This window comes from Lutra lutra, chromosome 4 (assembly GCF_902655055.1).
Source record: "Lutra lutra chromosome 4, mLutLut1.2, whole genome shotgun sequence".
NCBI lineage: Eukaryota > Metazoa > Chordata > Mammalia > Carnivora > Mustelidae > Lutra > Lutra lutra.
The window spans coordinates 108574830-108594806 of NC_062281.1; the positions used below are offsets into that span (position 1 = coordinate 108574830).

The 19977-nt window shown below is 35.0% G+C and overlaps 1 protein-coding gene across 3 annotated transcripts in view; it reads right to left on the reverse strand.

The window, feature by feature from the left end:
• Positions 1-2507: 2507 nt before the first annotated feature.
• LOC125097519 (pancreatic alpha-amylase) overlaps positions 2508-19977 on the reverse strand; it is a 42580-nt gene continuing 25110 nt past the window's right edge. The window contains exons 2-12 of one of the 3 annotated variants that reach the window (XM_047725158.1): positions 12974-12977; positions 11061-11274; positions 10593-10739; positions 9577-9774; positions 8939-9169; positions 7691-7824; positions 6583-6705; positions 6389-6488; positions 4267-4385; positions 4032-4157; positions 2508-2732 (exon numbers count right to left, since the gene is read on the reverse strand). In XM_047725158.1, the coding sequence (XP_047581114.1) occupies positions 2543-2732; positions 4032-4157; positions 4267-4385; positions 6389-6488; positions 6583-6705; positions 7691-7824; positions 8939-9169; positions 9577-9774; positions 10593-10739; positions 11061-11228 (1536 nt within the window). In that variant the 5' untranslated portion in view covers positions 11229-11274; positions 12974-12977 and the 3' untranslated portion in view covers positions 2508-2542. Of the gene's footprint in view, positions 2733-4031; positions 4158-4266; positions 4386-6388; positions 6489-6582; positions 6706-7690; positions 7825-8938; positions 9170-9576; positions 9775-10592; positions 10740-11060; positions 11276-12973; positions 12978-19977 lie in introns of all 3 variants that reach the window. The other 2 variants (XM_047725156.1, XM_047725157.1) reach the window with 2 other exon arrangements.

The window sequence follows — 19977 nt, forward strand, 5'->3', positions numbered from 1 at the left end:
TCCGAAGGGGCACGTGCACCCGAATGTTTATAGCAGCAATGTCTACAATAGCCAAACTATGGAAAGAACCTAGATGTCCATCAACAGATGAATGGATAAAGAAGATGTGGTATATATACACAATGGAATACTATGCAGCCATCAAAAGAAATGAAAGCTTGCCATGTGCAATGACGTGGATGGAACTAGAGGGTATCATGCTTAGCGAAATAAGTCAATCGGAGAAAGACAACTATCATATGATCTCCCTGATATGAGGGAGAGGAGATGCAACATGGGGGGTTAAGGGGGTAGGAGAAGAGTAAATGAAACAGGATGGGATTGGGAGGGAGACAAACCATAAGTGACTCTTAATCTCAGAAAACAAACTAAGGGTTGATGGGGGGAGGGGGGTGGGGGGTGGGGTTATGGATATTGGGGAGGTTATGTGCTATGGTGAGTGCTGTGAAGTGTGTAAACCTGGCGATTCGCAGACCTGTACCCCTGGGGATAAAAATATATGTTTATAAAAAATAAAAAATTAAAAATTAAAAAAAAAATATATATATATATATCTGTGAATCTTAAAGTGGAGTAAACATCTGTTAGAAATGTGAGGTTAAAGGCCAAGAAAAGATCTGAATTGGAGGCATAGGTCTTCATGTAAAAGTCTGTGTTTTAAATCCATGGAAAAGTTTGCAAATACTTAGAAGAGAGAGGATGAATAAAAAGAAGAGAGTTAGATCTAAATGAGTCTTTAGGTCAGACAGAAGATAAGCCAGAAAAAGAATCTGAAAAAGAGCCACCAGTGAGAAAAAAAGGAAAACCAGAGAGTAGATGGAGACTGAAGGAAGAGAGGAGAGGTTGGCTCACATGTTGAATACTGTTGTGAAATAAAGTAAAATCAAGATAGAGAAATACATTGGATTAGTAACATCAGTGTTTTTGGTGATGTTGACAAGAGTAGATTCAGTGAAGTCAGGATTAGAAACTGGACAATGAGGAGATGAAAATGACCAATGTTGAAAATGTAGAGATTATGTGGTAAAAACAGAAGCTCAGCTAGGAAGGGAAGAAAATAAGTAGGTTATACTTAGAAAAATTCTGGAAGTCATGGATTTTTTAGTTGGAAGACTAATAAATGTAATCTCAGGGTACTAATCTAGCAAAAAAGGAAAGATTATTAAATTATAAGAGAAAGAATAATCTTTTTTTTTTTTTTTTTAAGAAAGGGAGAGGGAGGTGGGTAGGAGGGGCAGAAGAAGAGGGAGAGAGAGAGAGAATCTTAAGTAGATTCCATTTCCAGGGCAGATCCCCACATGGGTCTTGATCTCACAACCCTGAGATCATGACCTGAGTGGAAATCAAGAGTCCAATGCTTAACCAACGTGAGCCACTCAGGTGCTCTGAAAAAAGGGTAATTTAAGAAATAAAATTACCCACCAGATAAAAATGGAACGGTATTAACACAAGTGAGGAGAATGGCCTTTGATAAAATGAAGTACACTTTCTTCATTATGACATAAGGAAAGAAAAAAAAAATAATAATAGGGACCAGGTGTCTGCGTGGCTCAGTTTGTTAAGTACCCAGCTCTTGATTTTGGCTCAGGTCATGATTTCAGGGTTGTGAGATCAAGGCCCCCGTTGGGGCTCTGTGCTGGGCATGGAGTCTGCTTAAGATTCTCTCTCTACCTCTGCCCCTCCCCATTTGCTCTCTCTCTCAAAATAATAATGATAATAATATTAAAAATAATTATAGATAAATTTACAGGTGAAAGGAAGAGGGAGTTTCCAAATTATGGCTTTTATTTTATCACTCAAGCATAAGAAAAACAACTGACAGTTATATGACACAGATGAGATCCTTACCAAATTCCACATTAAAAGTCAAGGTGAAGGAAAATGAATAGCTGGAGGATCAGGAAGAAAATCCAGAACATACGGTATAATGAGAGTCCTAAATAATTACATCCATCCATATGGGGGTTAAGAAATGGAACAAAAAACCCATACATCTACATCAAGTTAAAGACATTACAAAGAGAAGAGAAAAATAGAAAGTGGAAGATTTTTATGAGCTCCATATAACTGAGACTTTTATCTTGCATAATTTAAGTTTATTTTTTAACTTATTAACTGTAAAAGGGCTTTCATAAAGTTGAAGTCACTCAAATGTTATAACTTTATATGGGAATAATTATATCAGATATCCCTAACTATTAGAAACACATGATGGAAGAAATACATAAATACATACTGGGAAATAGTGTTAATGGCAACAAGCATATTTGTTAAGATGGCTCCCTAAATTCTTAGAAATTCTTTTGACAAATAAGTCATCATGAGTTTTCTAAAATATAACATGGTATCAATTGTAGCTATATTATAATTATATAATTATTTGTGATTTTTATGTTTTTCTGAGCTTTTCAATTTGATTACTTACAGCTTTTACCAAAAATTAATGAATTATAAGAATACACACACACACACACACACACACACACACAAAGAAATACACTTGGTTATTTCTCTGAGTATGTGTACTTATTTATTTCAAGTTTTATAATTTAGATTCAGCATGAATTGCAATAAATGGATCTTCAGCAGAATTACTAATAGAAAAATGAGCATTTCCATCCCCAGAAACATAGATTTTAATTCCTGTACAATTGCCATCAATTTTATCTCCAGAAATAACATCACAATATGTGCCAGCAGGAAGACCAGTTTGCAAAGTTAAAGATAATGACCTGTAAAATAAAATTTAAGATTTAACTTGAATTCAGCACAATTAAAAGCAAGATTTCAGACTATCTCTAAAAGCTTAACTGTGTGCTATAGAACTCTAAGCAAAGACTCAGTGAGAAGAAAATATAAAGACCTCTCTAGTAGATGTGAACAGTTTTCCAAGACTAAAAGTAATTTTACAGAAAGCTTAGCAATTTCTTAGTCAGCAGTAAATATTATCACAAAGTTATGGTTGAGGAATATCAGTGAAAATTTGAGTGAATTGTCACTCTTAGATAAAAGTACTTCCTGTGGTAAACACAAATATTTTAAATTTGTCCTCATTAAACTTAAGAAAATACTAATTACTTTCAATAATTTAAATTTGGTTATTTCTGCAAAAATCTTTCACAAGAGGAGAAAATGAATTTGGACTGGAAATAAAAATAAGATAGCATTTTATGAAGAAGTATATGGTTTTAAATATAAAGCTCTCTCATAAATTTATTTTGCTTTTCCTATCCAAAAGACAGAAATTAAAGAAGAATTTAAGAAGCCATAGCTTCCTTTGGCAAGAAAGAGATATATTTGATTTATCTTTTTGTCAGTAAAATATAATGTAGGCTAAAATGAATTAAGCATAAGTGAAAGCTGGCCTTGGAACTGAGACATTTCAACTTCTTGCAAAGACATCTTCTAAGTCATAGTTCTATATATTAGGAAATCAATATACTAGAGGTAAAGGATGTAAGTATAACCAATGAAAGTAAGAAGAAGTCTCAGAACTAAAACTTGAAAATCTTCTGAAGTGAATCACTGACCAACCATAAGATATAAGTTCTTTATACATATGCTTTAAAAAATATATTATTTGTCAGAAAGGGAAGTGAAATGAAGAAAAAAAAACAGATACAAGAATAATTGAAAGAGAGAACTAAATAAAGGCACTTCAGTATTGAGGCAATAGTTTTCCATTATTTAAAAAGGGAGGGGGGTTATTAGACAGTTCTAGTGATTTCACAACCTTTATATTAACTATTCTGTGTATTTTGTGTGGGGTGTATGTGTGAGCCTATGTGTGTGCCTCATATAGCTGCATGTAACAGGCAAGGATGCACATAAAATCACTCTACTTAGAACATAGAGCCCTTATAAAGAAGAGATCAGAATAAAAGCCATCATCATTTTTCTTCTGATTTCTGTGATTTCTTAATCCACTAAGGAATTTTTCAGATATGAAAAAAGTAAATGTGCAAGAAGAGAAAGTAGTAAATCAAGAACATATTAGTGTAAAACGTTATTTCTAATTGAGATCTGCTTACCAGTCGTCATTGTTAAAGACAATGAATCCTCTGTTTCCTCTTCCAAAAGCTACTTGGTTGCTACCATTATCCCACCAGTTTGTAAAAGGTTGGCCATCAACTATATTACGGAACATAACCATGTTCCTAAAAATATAATACCACATAAAATGCTGATGAATACATTAACAGTTTAATAAAATAAAATGTTAAGAATGTTTATTATTAGAAGACATCTCTAAATAAGAATGCCCACCTTATTTGACGCCATCGATGTTCACAGACCCAATCATTACCACAAGTAGTGTCTGGATTAATAGTAACTTCTTTAATTACCCCATTATTATTTGGTGGCCCAATCCAATCATTAACATCCTTAAGTAAAGAGAAAAAAAGAAAAAATTTAAAAAGCCCTGACTTTTAACATTTCATGTATTTGTCTCTTTTCTCTCCAGAACACCAAACCTAATCTGTCTTGTGTCTCTGCATTGTCTTCATTTAGAATCTAAGTCCCTCGGTATTTTTACAGCCTTTTACCAAGTCCTCACCATTTTCTCCCCAATTTTTCATTCTCTAGTGCCATATTTTAAAGGTAATGTTTTTTTGCCCTTTTATTTTCTTTCCAAGGAATTGCCATGGAATTTTTTTTTAAGATTTCTATTTATTTATTTGTCAGAGAGAGAGAGAGAGAGAGCACAAGTGCACAAGCAGGCAGAGGCAGAGAGAGAAGGAGCCCAATGCAGGACTCGATCCCAGGACCCCGGAATTATGACCCAAGCTGAAGGCAGTGGCTTAAACGACTGAGCCACCCAGGCGTCCCTGCCATGGAATTTTTAATAAATATCACTGTCAATAGTACAATGATATTGAAGTGGCAAGGACTTCAGTGTCAGAAACAGCAGAATGGAAACAAAGATTCTATTACTATTAGTTAAGAAAACTTAGTTAATATACATATCTTCTCTGTATCTAATTTTCTTCTATAAAATGGGGATATTGTTTAGTTGCTATAAAATTTAAATAATACATGTGAAAATGCCTTGAATATGACAAATTGCTAAATAAGCATTCATTTCCTTCATTCTTTCTTCTGGATAAATGTGTTATTCAATACTTCACAATATTCTTTATTAAATTGATCAAAGTTTTAATATTGTGCTTTTCTGATAGGCACTTTTTATGATAGTCATAGAAAAAAAAATGGAAGAAACCAGGTAAATATCAGTCTGGTTTGTAAAGTGTTTTTTACTTTAGGTATGAAGTTGCTGTACAATGATGCATCTGAAATCTTCAGTTTAAAAATTTTATTTATTTATTTGAGAGAGAGACAATGAGAGAGAGCATGAGAAGGGAAAAGATCAGAGGGAGAAGCAGACTCCCAGTGGAGCAGGGAGCCACTGGGAGCCTGATGCAGGACTCAATCCCAGGACTCTGGGATCATGACATGAGCTGAAGGCAGTCGCTTAACCAACTGAGCCACCCAGGCACCCTGAAATCTTCAGTTTAAAAAAGAAAAAAAAATTTTCCACTAACTTTCCAAATACATTCATAATTTTATTTCTCAGTTCCTTTTTTAAAATTGCTATTCAGGGTGCCGGGGTGGCTCAGTGGGTTAAGCGTCTGCCTTCAGCTCAGGTCATGATCTCAGTGTCCTGGGATGGAGCCCCATGTCGGGCTCTCTGCTCCGCAGGGAGCCTGCTTCCCCCTTTCTCTCTCTGCCTGCCTCTCTGCCTACATGTGATGTCTGTCTGTCAAATAAATAAATAAAATCTTTAAAAATAAATAAAATTGCTACTTAATATCCCCTATTACCCCAAATATTTTTCTCATCTTTACATTTCCCAAAATAGTTTGCAAATTTCTCCTCTTTAATACATATATTTTCTTTCCTCTTAAAAGATACTTTCCCTATTTAATCCCAGTTCAACTGAATAATTTCTTTGGATTCCATACAACTTTTTCTTTCAAAGTATTTAAAAAAATATATTGTTTGTATTATGGGCAGGTACTGTTTTAAGTTCTTTACAAGTGTTAACTTATACTTATATCAACCCTATGAAGTAGGTACTTATAAAAAGTGCATATTTTACTGACTATATCCTTATCTTTTTTCTTTTTTTTCCACTATATCCTTACTTTTAAGTGCTTCTTTGGGGTGAGTGTATGTTTGTCATATTTCTGATATTGCTTGAATACTCTGACAATACAGACCATGAATTTTAATTCTTTAATATCTACTGCATTACTAACAGTGTCCTATATCAGGTTTACACTTCAATATTTGATAAATAGTAAATATAATAGCATCATGTACAATCACAACAAAACTGCATTCCCTTCCTTGAGAAAAATATATTTTGGATAACACCAAAACTTACTTTTCCATTTTCAAAGTACCTTGGCCAACGGAAGCTTGACATTACTCGTGTAAATCCATATGGATGAGCAAGCATAAATCCAACTCCCATTTTGTACAGTCTGAAGGTTACAAAATGATATCATCATAGAAGAAAACATTTTTAGCATCATTAAAAGGTAGGTTAAAAAAAGGGGGAGGTGCTTTATTACCTACCTAGAGTCCCAGAATGTAAGAATAGATGCTCCTCCAGCTCCATGTCCTCGCTGATTGTCATGGTTATCAACAAAGACAAGTGCTCTGTCAGAAGGCATAAAACCCCATCCTTCTCCCCAGTTCCTATTAAAACACACACAAAGATATGTATTCTTTTCCAATAGCTTTAGGGTAACCTAAATGTGTATTTCTTTTGGTATAGCAGGCCCAAATGAAATCTTCTAATTAAAATGATTATTCTATAGGGGTTTTTAAAAAATATATAAACAATATACAGATACATTATACATTCCATGTATGTATATATGTATGAATTACTTGTATTACATTCACATTACAGTTATAAGATTTTTGTTATAAAAAAGTCATTTTAGAGATTTTAGTACATTATAATTTAGATAAAACTTCAGAATGATCAATATCCATATGATATCATACAGAATGGAAAACTGGATTAACAGTAGGTTTCAAGGGGCGCCTGGGTGGCTCAGTGGGTTAAGCCGCTGCCTTCAGCTCAGGTCATGATCTCAGGGTCCTGGGATCGAGTCCTGCATCAGGCTCTCTGCTCAGCAGGGAGCCTGCTTCCCTCTCTCTCTCTCTCTCTCTGCCTGCCTCTCTATCTACTTGTGATCTCTCTCTGTCAAATAAATAAATAAAAATCTTAAAAAAAAGTAGGTTTCAATATTATATTGTTATAATGTAAATATTCTAATATTTGAAAATAATTGATAATATATGGAAATCATTTTATATAAATATGTAAATAAGTATATGTAAATTAAAAATAGTCACCTTGTAAGTACTTCATAAATGATGCAATCATTTTAACAATAACGTGGCCTTCACATATTATATGCAAACATGAGTCAAATATAGTATAGTTATATAATATAAAAGTCTCTAGGGTATGTTTTGGGTTTCTAGATACCTTCATGATTGACATTCTTAATAATAAAGATGATAAACTGGAGTGTGGGGAACTATAACCCTCATTACTAGTAACTGAATCCTTAAAAGTTCTAAATAAGTTCTGAAGATAACTCAGATTGGCATAATAAGACTAATACATCTTTAAAATAATTTAATAGACAAATTATATTTCATTTACTTTAAGTAAGCCATCTTCTCTCCATTCCACTTGCGTAGAACTGTGCCTAGTTTTGCACCATACTTGAATTCTGTCACACGGCCATTTCCAAAGTACTCCTTACTTTTAATTGGCTCACCACCCAGATCAATTACCTAGTAGAAATATAGGGAAATATCATTTTAATTTTTTAACTTTTTTTTACCCCTAAAAATATTTATTGCCCTAAATTGAAACACTAAAATCAAGTTCATCCTTTTTTTAAAAAATATTTTCTTTAGGTCTACTGTTTTTTTTTTAATATCATTTTAAATCAGAACTTTAAAGACTTTTAACGAACAAGGTACTATTATATAGAAAATGGCTTGAAACTATTTATATTATTTGAAAAAGCGTAAATGGCTTTCCCTAAAGAAAGATTCTTTTTTTGTGCTAAATTATATGCTACAATATTAAAAAAATAATATAACAAGGTGAACTGTTGGCCTGTGAGAATGTTGACATAATTTTAGACTTGCATATAATGATAAAAAAAAGGCTTGCATTTCTATAGCACTTGATATCGGGTTCACAACATTTCTAAGTGCTTGCTTGACTATGTTAACTCATTAATATTTAGACAAAAATATAACTATTAACATCATCCCTTTTTTTCATATGAAAAAAAATGTTGCATAGAGAGGTTAATCAATTTGCCTAAGTGAACACAGCTAATAGTGCTAAAGTCAGGATATAAACTCAGATAGACTGGCTCAAGAAAACCACTGTAATATTATCTATCTTTTCTAATGGTCTCTGGGGAGATGGTAAAAGACACAGATGTCTGCAACCTAAATAAATTCTCTGCACTTTCATAAAACTACTTGTGATAAAGAGTTAGGTATTAAGATACTGTCTCACTAAAAGAGGTTCAAGAAAACTCTTCTATATAAATGATTTAGCCCATAAACAACTGAAATTGTATTAATTAAATCTATCACTTATTTTCTTTTTTAAAATTTATTTTATATTTTTTTTTGTTTATTTGTCAGAGAGGTAGAGAGCACAAGTAGGTAGAGCAGCAGGCAGAGGGAGAGGGAGAAGCAGGCTCTCCAGAGAGCAGTGAGCCTGCCAGGCTTGATCCCAAGAGCTTGGGATCATGATCTGAGCCAAAGGCAGCCACTTAACCGACTGAGCCACCTAGACACTCCTATCACTTATTTTCTACTGAATTAAATTATATTATTCCATATACACATGAAATATAGATACATATATGTATTAATGTACCTCCTGGTAAATGAAAGGTTTACTTCCTTCAGAGAACCACTTTGTATTTAGATTATGCAGCTTATCCAAAATTGCCTTCATGTCTCCAGGCCACATGTGCTTAGAAGCATCAATTCTGAACCCTGCTACACCAATGTCAATGAGGCGGTTCAGATATTCAGCGATTGTGGAACGCACATAATCTTTCTCCAGTGCAAGATCAAGAAGACCAACCAGACGACAATCTCTGACCTATTAAAGTAAACATTTTGTGAGCGATAGACAAAACATCACCTTTACCTGAGAATCCATTTGATTATGCATTCATTTATTCAGTAACAGATATTTCTGTAGTGTCTTCCTTGCATTGGGAACTGGAGATACTGACACTCTAGTAGGGACATACCTTTGAAATATTTTCTAGTATAAAAATGTAGGAAATAAAGTAGATGAGCTTTTTGATTGGGACAAATTAAATAGGGAAAAATGTTTTATATATCAATTCAAGTTTCTTATTTTTAAAGAGTCATACTTAGAATCCTGTTTTCCTATGGAATCCAGGCCAGTATTTAAAATGAAGATTAATAAACTATATGTAGATAATTAAAGGAACAGATAGCTCTTTATTTAGATCACTGTGGTTTTTTTTCTTTAATTACCTGATAGGGATCATTATAGCTCTCAATATCTCCACTTCCAGTTTTACATTTACCATCATTAAAATCCCAACCAGAGAATGGGACTGCTGGAAAATCTCTATATCCAGGGTTGAAGTAACTTCCACAAGTACTGCTCGTTCCTGCACCCACACCATTCCCACACATATGATTAATTACAGCATCCACATAAATATGGACCTGAAAAACAAAGTTTTTATTTCAGTTTGACTTATACAGAGGAATTAATCTATGGTATTATTGACTGAAGTTTATGGTATGTTAATCACACTCCAAAATAGGTCTTTATTATTTTTTAATTTCTCTTCTTAGTAAATCAAAAGTCAAGAGTGAAGGGAAATTAATGTGAACTCAATACCTATCTGCTTTCTATCATCTTGGTAAAATACTTACATATGTGATAAAATTATAGAACTGAAACTACCATAACTATGAAAAAAATGCAGCTTTTTGCGGGGGGAGGTAAGAATCAGCTGAGATGCAAAGAGTAGTGGTCTTTGAAATTTCCATGCATCATCCTAAGAAAGAAGCAGATAGCCTTTATTATTTATTAAGCATCTGAAGGTAAATATTGTCTCTCATGCTCCTTGCCAAAAAGAATATAATTATTTACCATCAAAAACCCTATGTGAAAGAAGACCCAGGAATTATAGGTGGAGATACAAGTCACACAAAAATTACAGCAAATATCACAACTAGAATTTCCAATTCCTAACTAGAAAAGTATTCCCCAGAAATTTGTATAGTTTTAGAACTAAAAGTTGATACTTGCTTTATAAGTAAGTTCACTTTAAACTTTGACTTAAATTTCTTTAGTACACAGCACATATACAAAAATTTACAAAAGCTGAACATAAGGTAATAATTAAATTTCAGTTATAGCTTAAGTGTAAAGTAAAATAAAAAATAAATATGGAAAACATTTTCCTCAAAACAAGCAGGAGAGAGGAGAAATTATTTTCCTAAATATTTTTTAAAGGAAACTTTAATTCACTTACACCAACATTGTTACATCTAGTCACCATGTCTTTGAATTCATATTCATTTCCTGATCTTGTGCATAACTTGTAGCTAACTGGTTGGTATCTTTCCCACCAAGGTCTTGAAGGGTTATTAATCACAACATTTTCATTGGGTGGAGAGATCTACAAATAAAAAATCATAATAAGTATCAAATTATGGGTTACTTTATATCACTGGGTACTCTAGAGACTAATCAATAATCTAAAATAATTTCTTAATCTTTGCATATACAGCTACATTTTTAACAAATACATGAAAATATTAACAACATATTGGAAATGTCCTGCTGAAGAAGGATTATATCAGAAACAAAACATAACGTTGCCAACAATACTAAACTTTTCTCTTCCTCAGTAAAACGTTTCAGCTTCATAGATACAGATCATCATAGCCATTTACTACAAGCATAGCAAACCACAATTTATACTGTGAACAATACCCACCTGAACCCCTCCAAATCCTTTTGGAGCTAAGTATCGCTCACATTCAAGAGCAATGTCAATCCAGCGCCACTCAAACAGATGGACAATAGTTGTCCGTCCAGGTTTGGTATTTGGGGCATACTGAGCCCAGCAGAACCCAATGACTGAAAGCAATAGAAAGACCTTCATTTTGCTTTGAAGTTGCCAGCATTTCTTCCAGCAAGTATTTATCTTCCTGCAAGAAACATGTTTTACTAAGTAAATGTTAACATGAATAAACACATAGAGAAAGTGTTTATTCAAAATCAGAAAAGGATTATCAGTAATAATATTAACAGGTGAAGAATATCTATAAACAACCTACTAGGAAAACAATCTAAATGACTTTTTAGAACTTAATGTTTTCCTTACTGAGGGAATATTAACCTTTTAAAACATCTGGCAGCTTATGTGTAAAGAAACCTTAATCATGTATTATTTAATTAGGATTAGGTTTTATTTCTGAAGTCCTTCACTAATAGGACAATCACAATCAAAGCCAACTGAACTTATAGTCAAAACATTGCCTTTGGGGCGCCTGGGTGGCTCAGTGGGTTAAGCCGCTGCCTTCGGCTCAGGTCATGATCCCAGAGTCCTGGGATCGAGTCCCGCATCGGGCTCGCTGCTCAGCAGGACGCCTGCTTCCCTTCCTCTCTCTCTGCCTGCCTCTCTGCCTACTTGTGATCTCTCTCTGTCAAATAAATAAATAAATAATCTTTAAAAAAAAAAAAAAAAAACATTGCCTTAACTATTTATTTGCAAACATTATAATGTTTCAATTTCAAAAAGAAATAGGATATTCAATCCCATTCTATTTTTACACCACCAACCCTAATTTTTAGCTATTTAAATGTCTGCATTAAGATTTTTTTAAATCATTTTTTTAATTTATTTTCAGCATAACAGTATTCATTGTTTTTGTACCACACCCAGTGCTCCATGCAATCCGTGCCCTCTCTAATACCCACCACCTGGTTCCCCAACCTCCCACCCACCCCACCTCTTCAAACCCTTCAGATTGTTTTTCAGAGTCCATAGTCTCTCATTGTTCACCTCCCCTTCCAATTTCCCCCAACTCCCTTCACCTAACTCCCCATGTCCTCCATGCTATTTGTTATGCTCCACAAATAAGTGAAACCATATGATAATTGACTCTCTCTGCTTGACTTATTTCACTCAGCATCATCTCTTCCAGTCCCGTCCATGTTGCTACAAAAGTTGGGTATTCATCCTTTCTGATGGACGCATAATACTCCATAGTGTATATGGACCACATCTTCTTCTTCTTTTTTTTTTTTATTTGGAAATTTTTTTAATTTTATTTTTTATAAACATATATTTTTATCCCCAGGGGTACAGGTCTGCAAATCGCCAGGTTTACACACTTCACAGCACTCACCATAGCACATACCCTCCCCAATGTCCATAACCCCACTCCCCCTCTCCCAACCCCCCTCCCCCCATCAACCCTCAGTTTGTTTTGTGAGATTAAGAGTCACTTATGGTTTGTCTCCCTCCCAATCCCATCCTGTTTCATTTACTCTTTTCCTACCCCCTTAACCCCCCATGTTGCATCTCCTCTCCCTCATATCAGGGAGATCATATGATAGTTGTCTTTCTCCGATTGACTTATTTCGCTAAGCATGATACCCTCTAGTTCCATCCACGTCATCGCAAATGGCAAGATTTCATTTCTTTTGATGGCTGCATAGTATTCCATTGTGTATATATACCACATCTTCTTTATCCATTCGTCTGTTGATGGACATCTAGGTTCTTTCCATAGTTTGGCTATTGTAGACATTGCTGCTATAAACATTCGGGTGCACGTGCCCCTTCAGATCACTACGTTTGTATCTTTAGGGTAAATACCCAGCAATGCAATTGCTGTGAACCACATCTTCTTTATCCATTCGTCCGTTGAAGGGCATCTTGGTTCTTTCCACAGTTTGGCAACCGTGGCCATTGCTGCTATAAACATTGGGGTACAGATGGCCCTTCTTTTCACTACATCTGTATCTTTGGGGTAAATACCCTGTAGTGCAATTGCAGGGTCATAGGGAAGTTCTATCTTTAATTTCTTGAGGAATCTCCACACTGTTCTCCAAAGAGGCTGCACCAACTTGCATTCCCACCAACAGTGTAAGAGGGTTCCCCTTTCGCCACATCCCCTCCAACACATGTTGTTTCCTGTCTTGCTAATTTTGGCCATTCTAACTGGTGTAAGGTGATATCTCAATGTGGTTTTAATTTGAATCTCCCTGATGGCTAGTGATGATGAACATTTTTTCATGTGTCTGATAGCCATTTGTATGTCTTCATTGGAGAAGTGTCTGTTCATATCTTCTGCCCATTTTTTGATATGATTATCTGTTTTGTGTGTGTTGAGTTAGAGGAGTTCTTTATAGATCCCGGATATCAATCTTTTGTCTGTACTGTCATTTGCAAATATCTTCTCCCATTCAGTGAGTTGCCTCTTTGTTTTCTTGACTGTTTCCTTTGCTGTGCAGAAGCTTGCTGGGAAAACTGGACGGCTATATGTAGAAGAATGAAACTCGACCATTCTCTTACACCATACACAAAGATAAACTCGAAATGGATAAAAGACCTCAACGTAAGACAGGAATCCATCAGAATCCTAGAGGAGAACATAGGCAGTAATCTCTTCGATATCAGCCACAGCAACTTCTTTCAAGATATGTCTCCAAAGGCAAAGGAAACAAAAGTGAAAATAAACTTTTGGGACTTCATCAAAATCAAATGCTTCTGCATTAAGATTTAAGAAACTATTTGAAAGTTGAATGTCCATGAATTGAGGAAACCGACCCTTTCCCCACCTCCATCAAATCATGTGCTTAATGCAATGCCTATAGCAGTAGAGTGTTTTGGTTTTTTTCTCCTTTTGGCTAAATATCTCTCTCTCACTTACTGTCTTTTTTTTTAAGATTTTATTTATTTCTTTGACAGAGAGAGAGAGACAGCTAGAGCAGGAACACAAGCAGGGGGAGTGGGAGAGAGAAAGCAGGCTTCCCGCTGAGCAGGGAGCCTGATGTGGGGCTCGATTCCAGGACCCCAGGATCATGACCTGAGCCAAAGGCAGACACCTAACGACGGAGCCACCCAGGCGCCCCAAGCTAAATATCTCTTATACTTAATAGGACATTAAATTGATGAATTCAATCCCATTTTTTTTCTTAATATAAGTAAAAACCTATAAAAGAGAATAATAGTACAGGTGGGGAAAACTTAAACCATTTATCCAATAAGCACTTTGCTTAAACTGAATGCTGCTTTTTGCTTAAGCATGTGGATGATTTTCAGGATACAGTGATGAATAAGACAGGATTCTTATTCTCAAGAAGCTTACACTCTATTGAGGAAAGAAAATATATGAATGCTCAACATTACTCACAATCAGGGAAATACAAATCAAAACTATAACAAAGTATCACCTCACACCTGTCAGAATGGCTAAAATTAACAATACAAGAAACAACAGGTGTTGGCGAAGAGATGGATAAAGGGGAACCCTCTTACACTGTTGGTGGGAATAAAAACAGGTGTGACTACTGTGGGAAACAGTACAGAGGTTCCTCAAAAAATTAAAAATAGAACTATCCTATGATCAAACAATTGCACTAGTAGGTATTTATCCAAAGGATACATAAATATAGATTCAAAGGAGTCCATGAACCCCTTTGTTGATTGCAGCATTATCAACTACAGCCAAACTATGGAAAAAGCCCAAATGTACATTGATTGATGAATGGATAAAGAAGTGGTGTGTGTGTGTGTGTGTGTGTGTGTGTGTGTGTGCGCGTGTGTGTGTGTGTAATGGAATATTAGCCATAAAAAAGAATGAAATCTTGCCACTTGCAACAATGTGGATGGAGCTAGAATGTATTATGCTAAGTGAAATAAGTCAAGCAGAGAAAGACAATTATCATATGGTTTCACTCATATGTGGACCATAAGGAAGAGCACAGAGGACCACAGAGGAAAGGAGGGAAAACGGAATAGGAAGAAATCACAGACAGAGACAAACCATGAGAGACTCTGGACTCTGGGAAGCAAAGGAGAGAGGGTTACAGAGGAGAGAGGGTTTGGGGAATGGGGTACCCCTGTGATGGGTATTAAGGAGAGCACATGCAGTGATGAGCACTGGGTGTTATACAACTAATGAATCATTGGCTAACTGAACATAATGGGGGGAAAAAAGGAAAATTAAATAAGATAAAAACAAAAAGGAAGGCAAACCATAAGGGACTGTATAGTTAAAGAGAACAAACTGAGGGTTGCTGGAGGGGAAGTTTGTGGGGAATGGGCTAAATGGGTGATGGGTTTGAAAGAGAAAACTTGTTAGGATGAGCACTGGGTGTTATATGTAAGTGACGAATCACTAAATTCTGCTCTTGAAACCAATACTACACTATATGTTTACTAACTTGGAATTTAAATAAAATTTAAAAAATGAAATCTTGCCACTTGCAATAACATGGATGGACCTAGAGTTTATTATGTTAAGCAAAATAAGTCAGTCAGAGAAAGATAAATATCCTATTATTTCACTGATATGTAGAATTTAAGAAATAAAACAGATGGTGCACCTGGGTGGTTGGTTCAGTCAGTTAAACATCCGCCTTTGGTTCAGATCATGATCCCAGAGTTCAACTTTCACATTGAGCTACCTGCTCAGTGGGGAGCCTGCTTGTCCCTCTCCCTCTGCCCCTCACCTCCACTGCTGCTCTCTCTCTCTTGCTCTGCACTCTTTCTCAAATAAATAAATAAATAAATAAAATCTTTAAAAGTAAAAAAAAAATAAAATAAATTTTAAGAAAGAGGGCGCCTGGGTGGCTAAGTGGGTTAAGCCTCTGCCTTTGGCTCAGGTCATGATCTCAAGGTCCTGGGACTGAGTCCCACATTGAGCACTCTGCTTGGCGGGGAGCCTGCTTCCTCCTCCTCTCTCTCTCTCTCTCTCTCCGCCTGCCTATCTGCCTACTTGTGATCTCTCTGTCAAATAAATAAATAAAATCTTAAAAAAAAAAAAAAAAAAGAAAGAAAACCTATGAACATATGGGAGGGGGGGAAAAGAGGAGAGAGGGAAATAAACCATAAGAAACTCTTAGTAATAGAGAACAAAGTAAGGGTTGAGGGAGGGAGGTGGGTGTGGGATGGGCTAGATGGATGATAGGCACTTGTTAGGAGGGCCCTAAGGAGAGCCCTTAAGGAGTGTCCTTCAGGAGGGCACTTGTTATAATGAGCACTGGGTGTTGTATGTAAGTGGTAAACCACTTAATTCTACTCCTGAAACCAATTTTGCACTATATGTGATCTAACTAGAATTTATATAAAAAGCTGAAAAAAGAAAAAGGAATTTAAAAAAGAAAATATATGAATTAATAATAATAATAATAAACAACTGAAGATAAGTTTAATAAGTTCAATAAGAACTAGTATGAATTAACAGTAATAAAATAGAAAGTGACTTTGTCATCAAGGTATTTTAATAGTCAGGAAGAGTTCTCTGTGGAAATGATTTTCAGCTAGGATTTGACAGATAAGAAGGAGCCAGTCATTTGAAGATGAGAGAAAGAACAATCTAGAGGAAAATACAACAGAAAAAAAACAAGGAAAGAAAAAAACAAAGTGACGTTAAAAAAAAAAAAAAGTAGCTAAGCAATGTGTAATAAAGTGAAGGGTAAACTGACATGAGGTCTATCAGGCCAGATCACTTAGGACCTTATAGAATATAATGAGAAAGTCTTTGAGTCTGTAAAAAGCAGAGCAAAGAAAATTTGGTATATTTGAAAAGAAAATCTCGCTTGCTGTCATGAAGAAATTGGGATTATGTGAAGACAAGAGTAGAGATAAGGAGATCAGTTGCAATTTTTTTGGTGATCTAGGAAAGAGGTGAGTGGCTTGGACTAAGGGCACTGACAGGATATAATTCAGAGTCAGAAAGGCAATAGGTTTATGGATAGATTAGAGCTGAAGAATGAGGGAAAGAGAAAAAATATAGAAAGGTATTTGGTGATATCATTCATTAAGATGAGGAAAAACAAGGAAGTACCAGTTTTAGGGAAGGGTTGTGCAGAACACTATGTTCCATAATTACTCCTCTATCAACCCTAATGCTTTCCTTTGGTCCTTCTTCTAACCCACGATGTAAACACAATTTGTCCTACTTTCTTAGTCAGTTCAAGTTGTTAAAATAAGATTCTTTTAACATATAAAATATGTTTTATATGTTAAAACATATAACTGGTGGCTTAAACAACAAATATTTATTTCTCATAGATCTGGAGGCTGGGAAGCCTGAAATCAAAATGTCGGCAGTTCCAGTGCCTGCTGAGACACAGATAGCCATTTTCTCCTGTATCTTTACATGGTGGAGAACAGAGAGTGCTCCAGTCTCTTTCTCTTCTTATAAGGACACCGATCCCATCATGGGGGTCCACTCTCATGACTTCATCTAAACCTAATTACTTCTCAAAGGCCCCACAGCCTTATACCATTGCACTGGGAGTTAGGGTTTCAACATGTAAATTTTGGGGGAAAGGAGACATAAATGTGCAGACCCCAACACTTATCCATTGCAAAACTAAAATTCCCTCACATTTCACAAACAATTAAATTGCTCCATGATTTTCCAAATATCACCTTCCAACATCCTTATGTACTTAGCCAACATCCTTGTGTACTTAGCAACTATTCTTCCTTCCAGATGCAGCTGAAGTAGCATCTTTTGAAGGTTATCCTAATATTTCCAGGCATAGTTAATAACTCCTCTGTATGATAATTTTTTAACTTATATGACATTATTAAGCTATATTTGATTTATATTATAAATATACTATAAATAGCTAAGTATTTACATGCTCATCATTCTATACCAAACTTCTTAAAGGTAGACCTTCTACCTAATATTCTTAGAAACTAGCAAAACACATAGCATAATGGCTTATATGATCAATAAATTTTTGTAATATAAGACTCTAAATTCCAAAGACTCCTGGGTGGCTCGTTGGTTAAACATCTGCCTTTGTCATGATCCCAGGGTCCTGGGATTGAGTCCCACATCTGGCTCCTTGCTCTCCCTCTACCTCTGCCCCTCCCCCTGCTTGTGCTTGTGTTCTCTCTCTCTCTGTCAAAATAAATCAGTAAAATCTTAAAAAAAAAAAAAAAAGACTAAATTTCAGGCATTGTATAAAATTCTGGCATAACATGGGTGATGTCCTCAATGATTTTCCAAAGTTAACAAACAGTGTCAGAAATTATGTGATACAATCTAATCTTTGTAAAACCTTTGTACATATGAAGGAACTAATGCCAGATAAACTGAATAAATTTATAAATTTATAAATATATATATAAATATATATAAATAAATTTATAAATATATATAAATATATATAAATAAATATATAAATAAATAAATAAAACTGGGCTCATATGGTAAATAGAGCCAGTGATTTGACAATAGATTCTACCACAAATCAACATTCTCTGTATTACACCAACAGTTATCATAGAATTCTAGAGGTGTAATGTCCAATATCATAGCCACAGGCAATATTTGGCTACGGAGATCCTGAAATGCTAGTCTGAATGGAGATGTACTATAAGTGTAAAATATACTCCAAATTTTGAAGAATTAGTATTAGAAATTAGTGTAAAAAATAATTTTATGTGATTTATGTTGAAATAATATTTTGTGATTCATTAGGCTAAATAAAATTTATTATTAACACTAATTTCTCCAGTTTCTTTTGACATCTCTCTCTTTTTTTAAAGATTTTATTTATTTATTTCAGACAGAGAGAGGGAGAGATCACAAGCAGTGGGGAGGGGCAGAGAGGGGAAGCAGACTCCCTATGGAGCAGGGAGCCTGAACAGGTCTCAATCCCAGGACTTTGGGATTGTGACCTGAGTGGAAGGCAGACGCTTAACCAACTGACCCACCCAGGCACCAGAGAAAGGTTTTCAAAAACAAATAGGAAGAAGAATTTTCAGGGAGGACAAGAGACCAATTGGATGAAGATGAATATCAGAATAAGAAAAAAGAGCGAAGACTGACTAGACAGTGGATGATATAGGGCTGATGGTGATAATGAGTTGAGAATTAGATAAGAGCATGGTTTGAACTTCATAGTTAAGCATTCAAATGTTAAGAAAATGACCTTAGGAGTTAGATAAACTACAGTTTAAATCCTGACCTTGTCATTTATTATCTATGTGGCCCTGGAAAATAATCTTTTTTGGGGGGGGATAATCTCTTTATCTATGAACTAGAAAATGTAACATGACCCTCATAAAGTTGTCATCATGATTGAGTGAATTAACATCAATAATACTGTTACCCCAGTACATGATATATTAAAAACCCAATATATTTGGTTTCTGTGATGTTGCTATTACTGTTTTATTATTTTTATTGCTAGTACTATTCAAACTGCTCTAAACTCATGCTCTCTTTCTACTTTCACTTATAGTCACTTGGACATTCTCTCTTTCCATTCCATTCTTTCCAAATTCTAATAATACCTTCTACTCTCAGAAGTATTTGCATACTCCCCCCTCCCATGGGAATAGTGATAAGAAGGAACCAGCAAGGTTTTCCACTGCTCTTTTTTCCACACTTTCTTTTCTGTTTCTCTCTTTTTGTTTTAACCTCTTTAGAACTTATAGGAGATCACATGTTGATTTTGAAATAACTTCTCATCACTGCCTCATCCATTATCTCTGAACTGTTTTTAATATTGTTTCACATGTATCTTATGATGTTATTATTAAAATAACAGATAACTTGCAGACATAAGCTGAGAAATTTTACTAGCATCACAGCATAGGTGGATGTATACAATTATACAATAATCTTCTATCAAGGGTCAGTCATTGT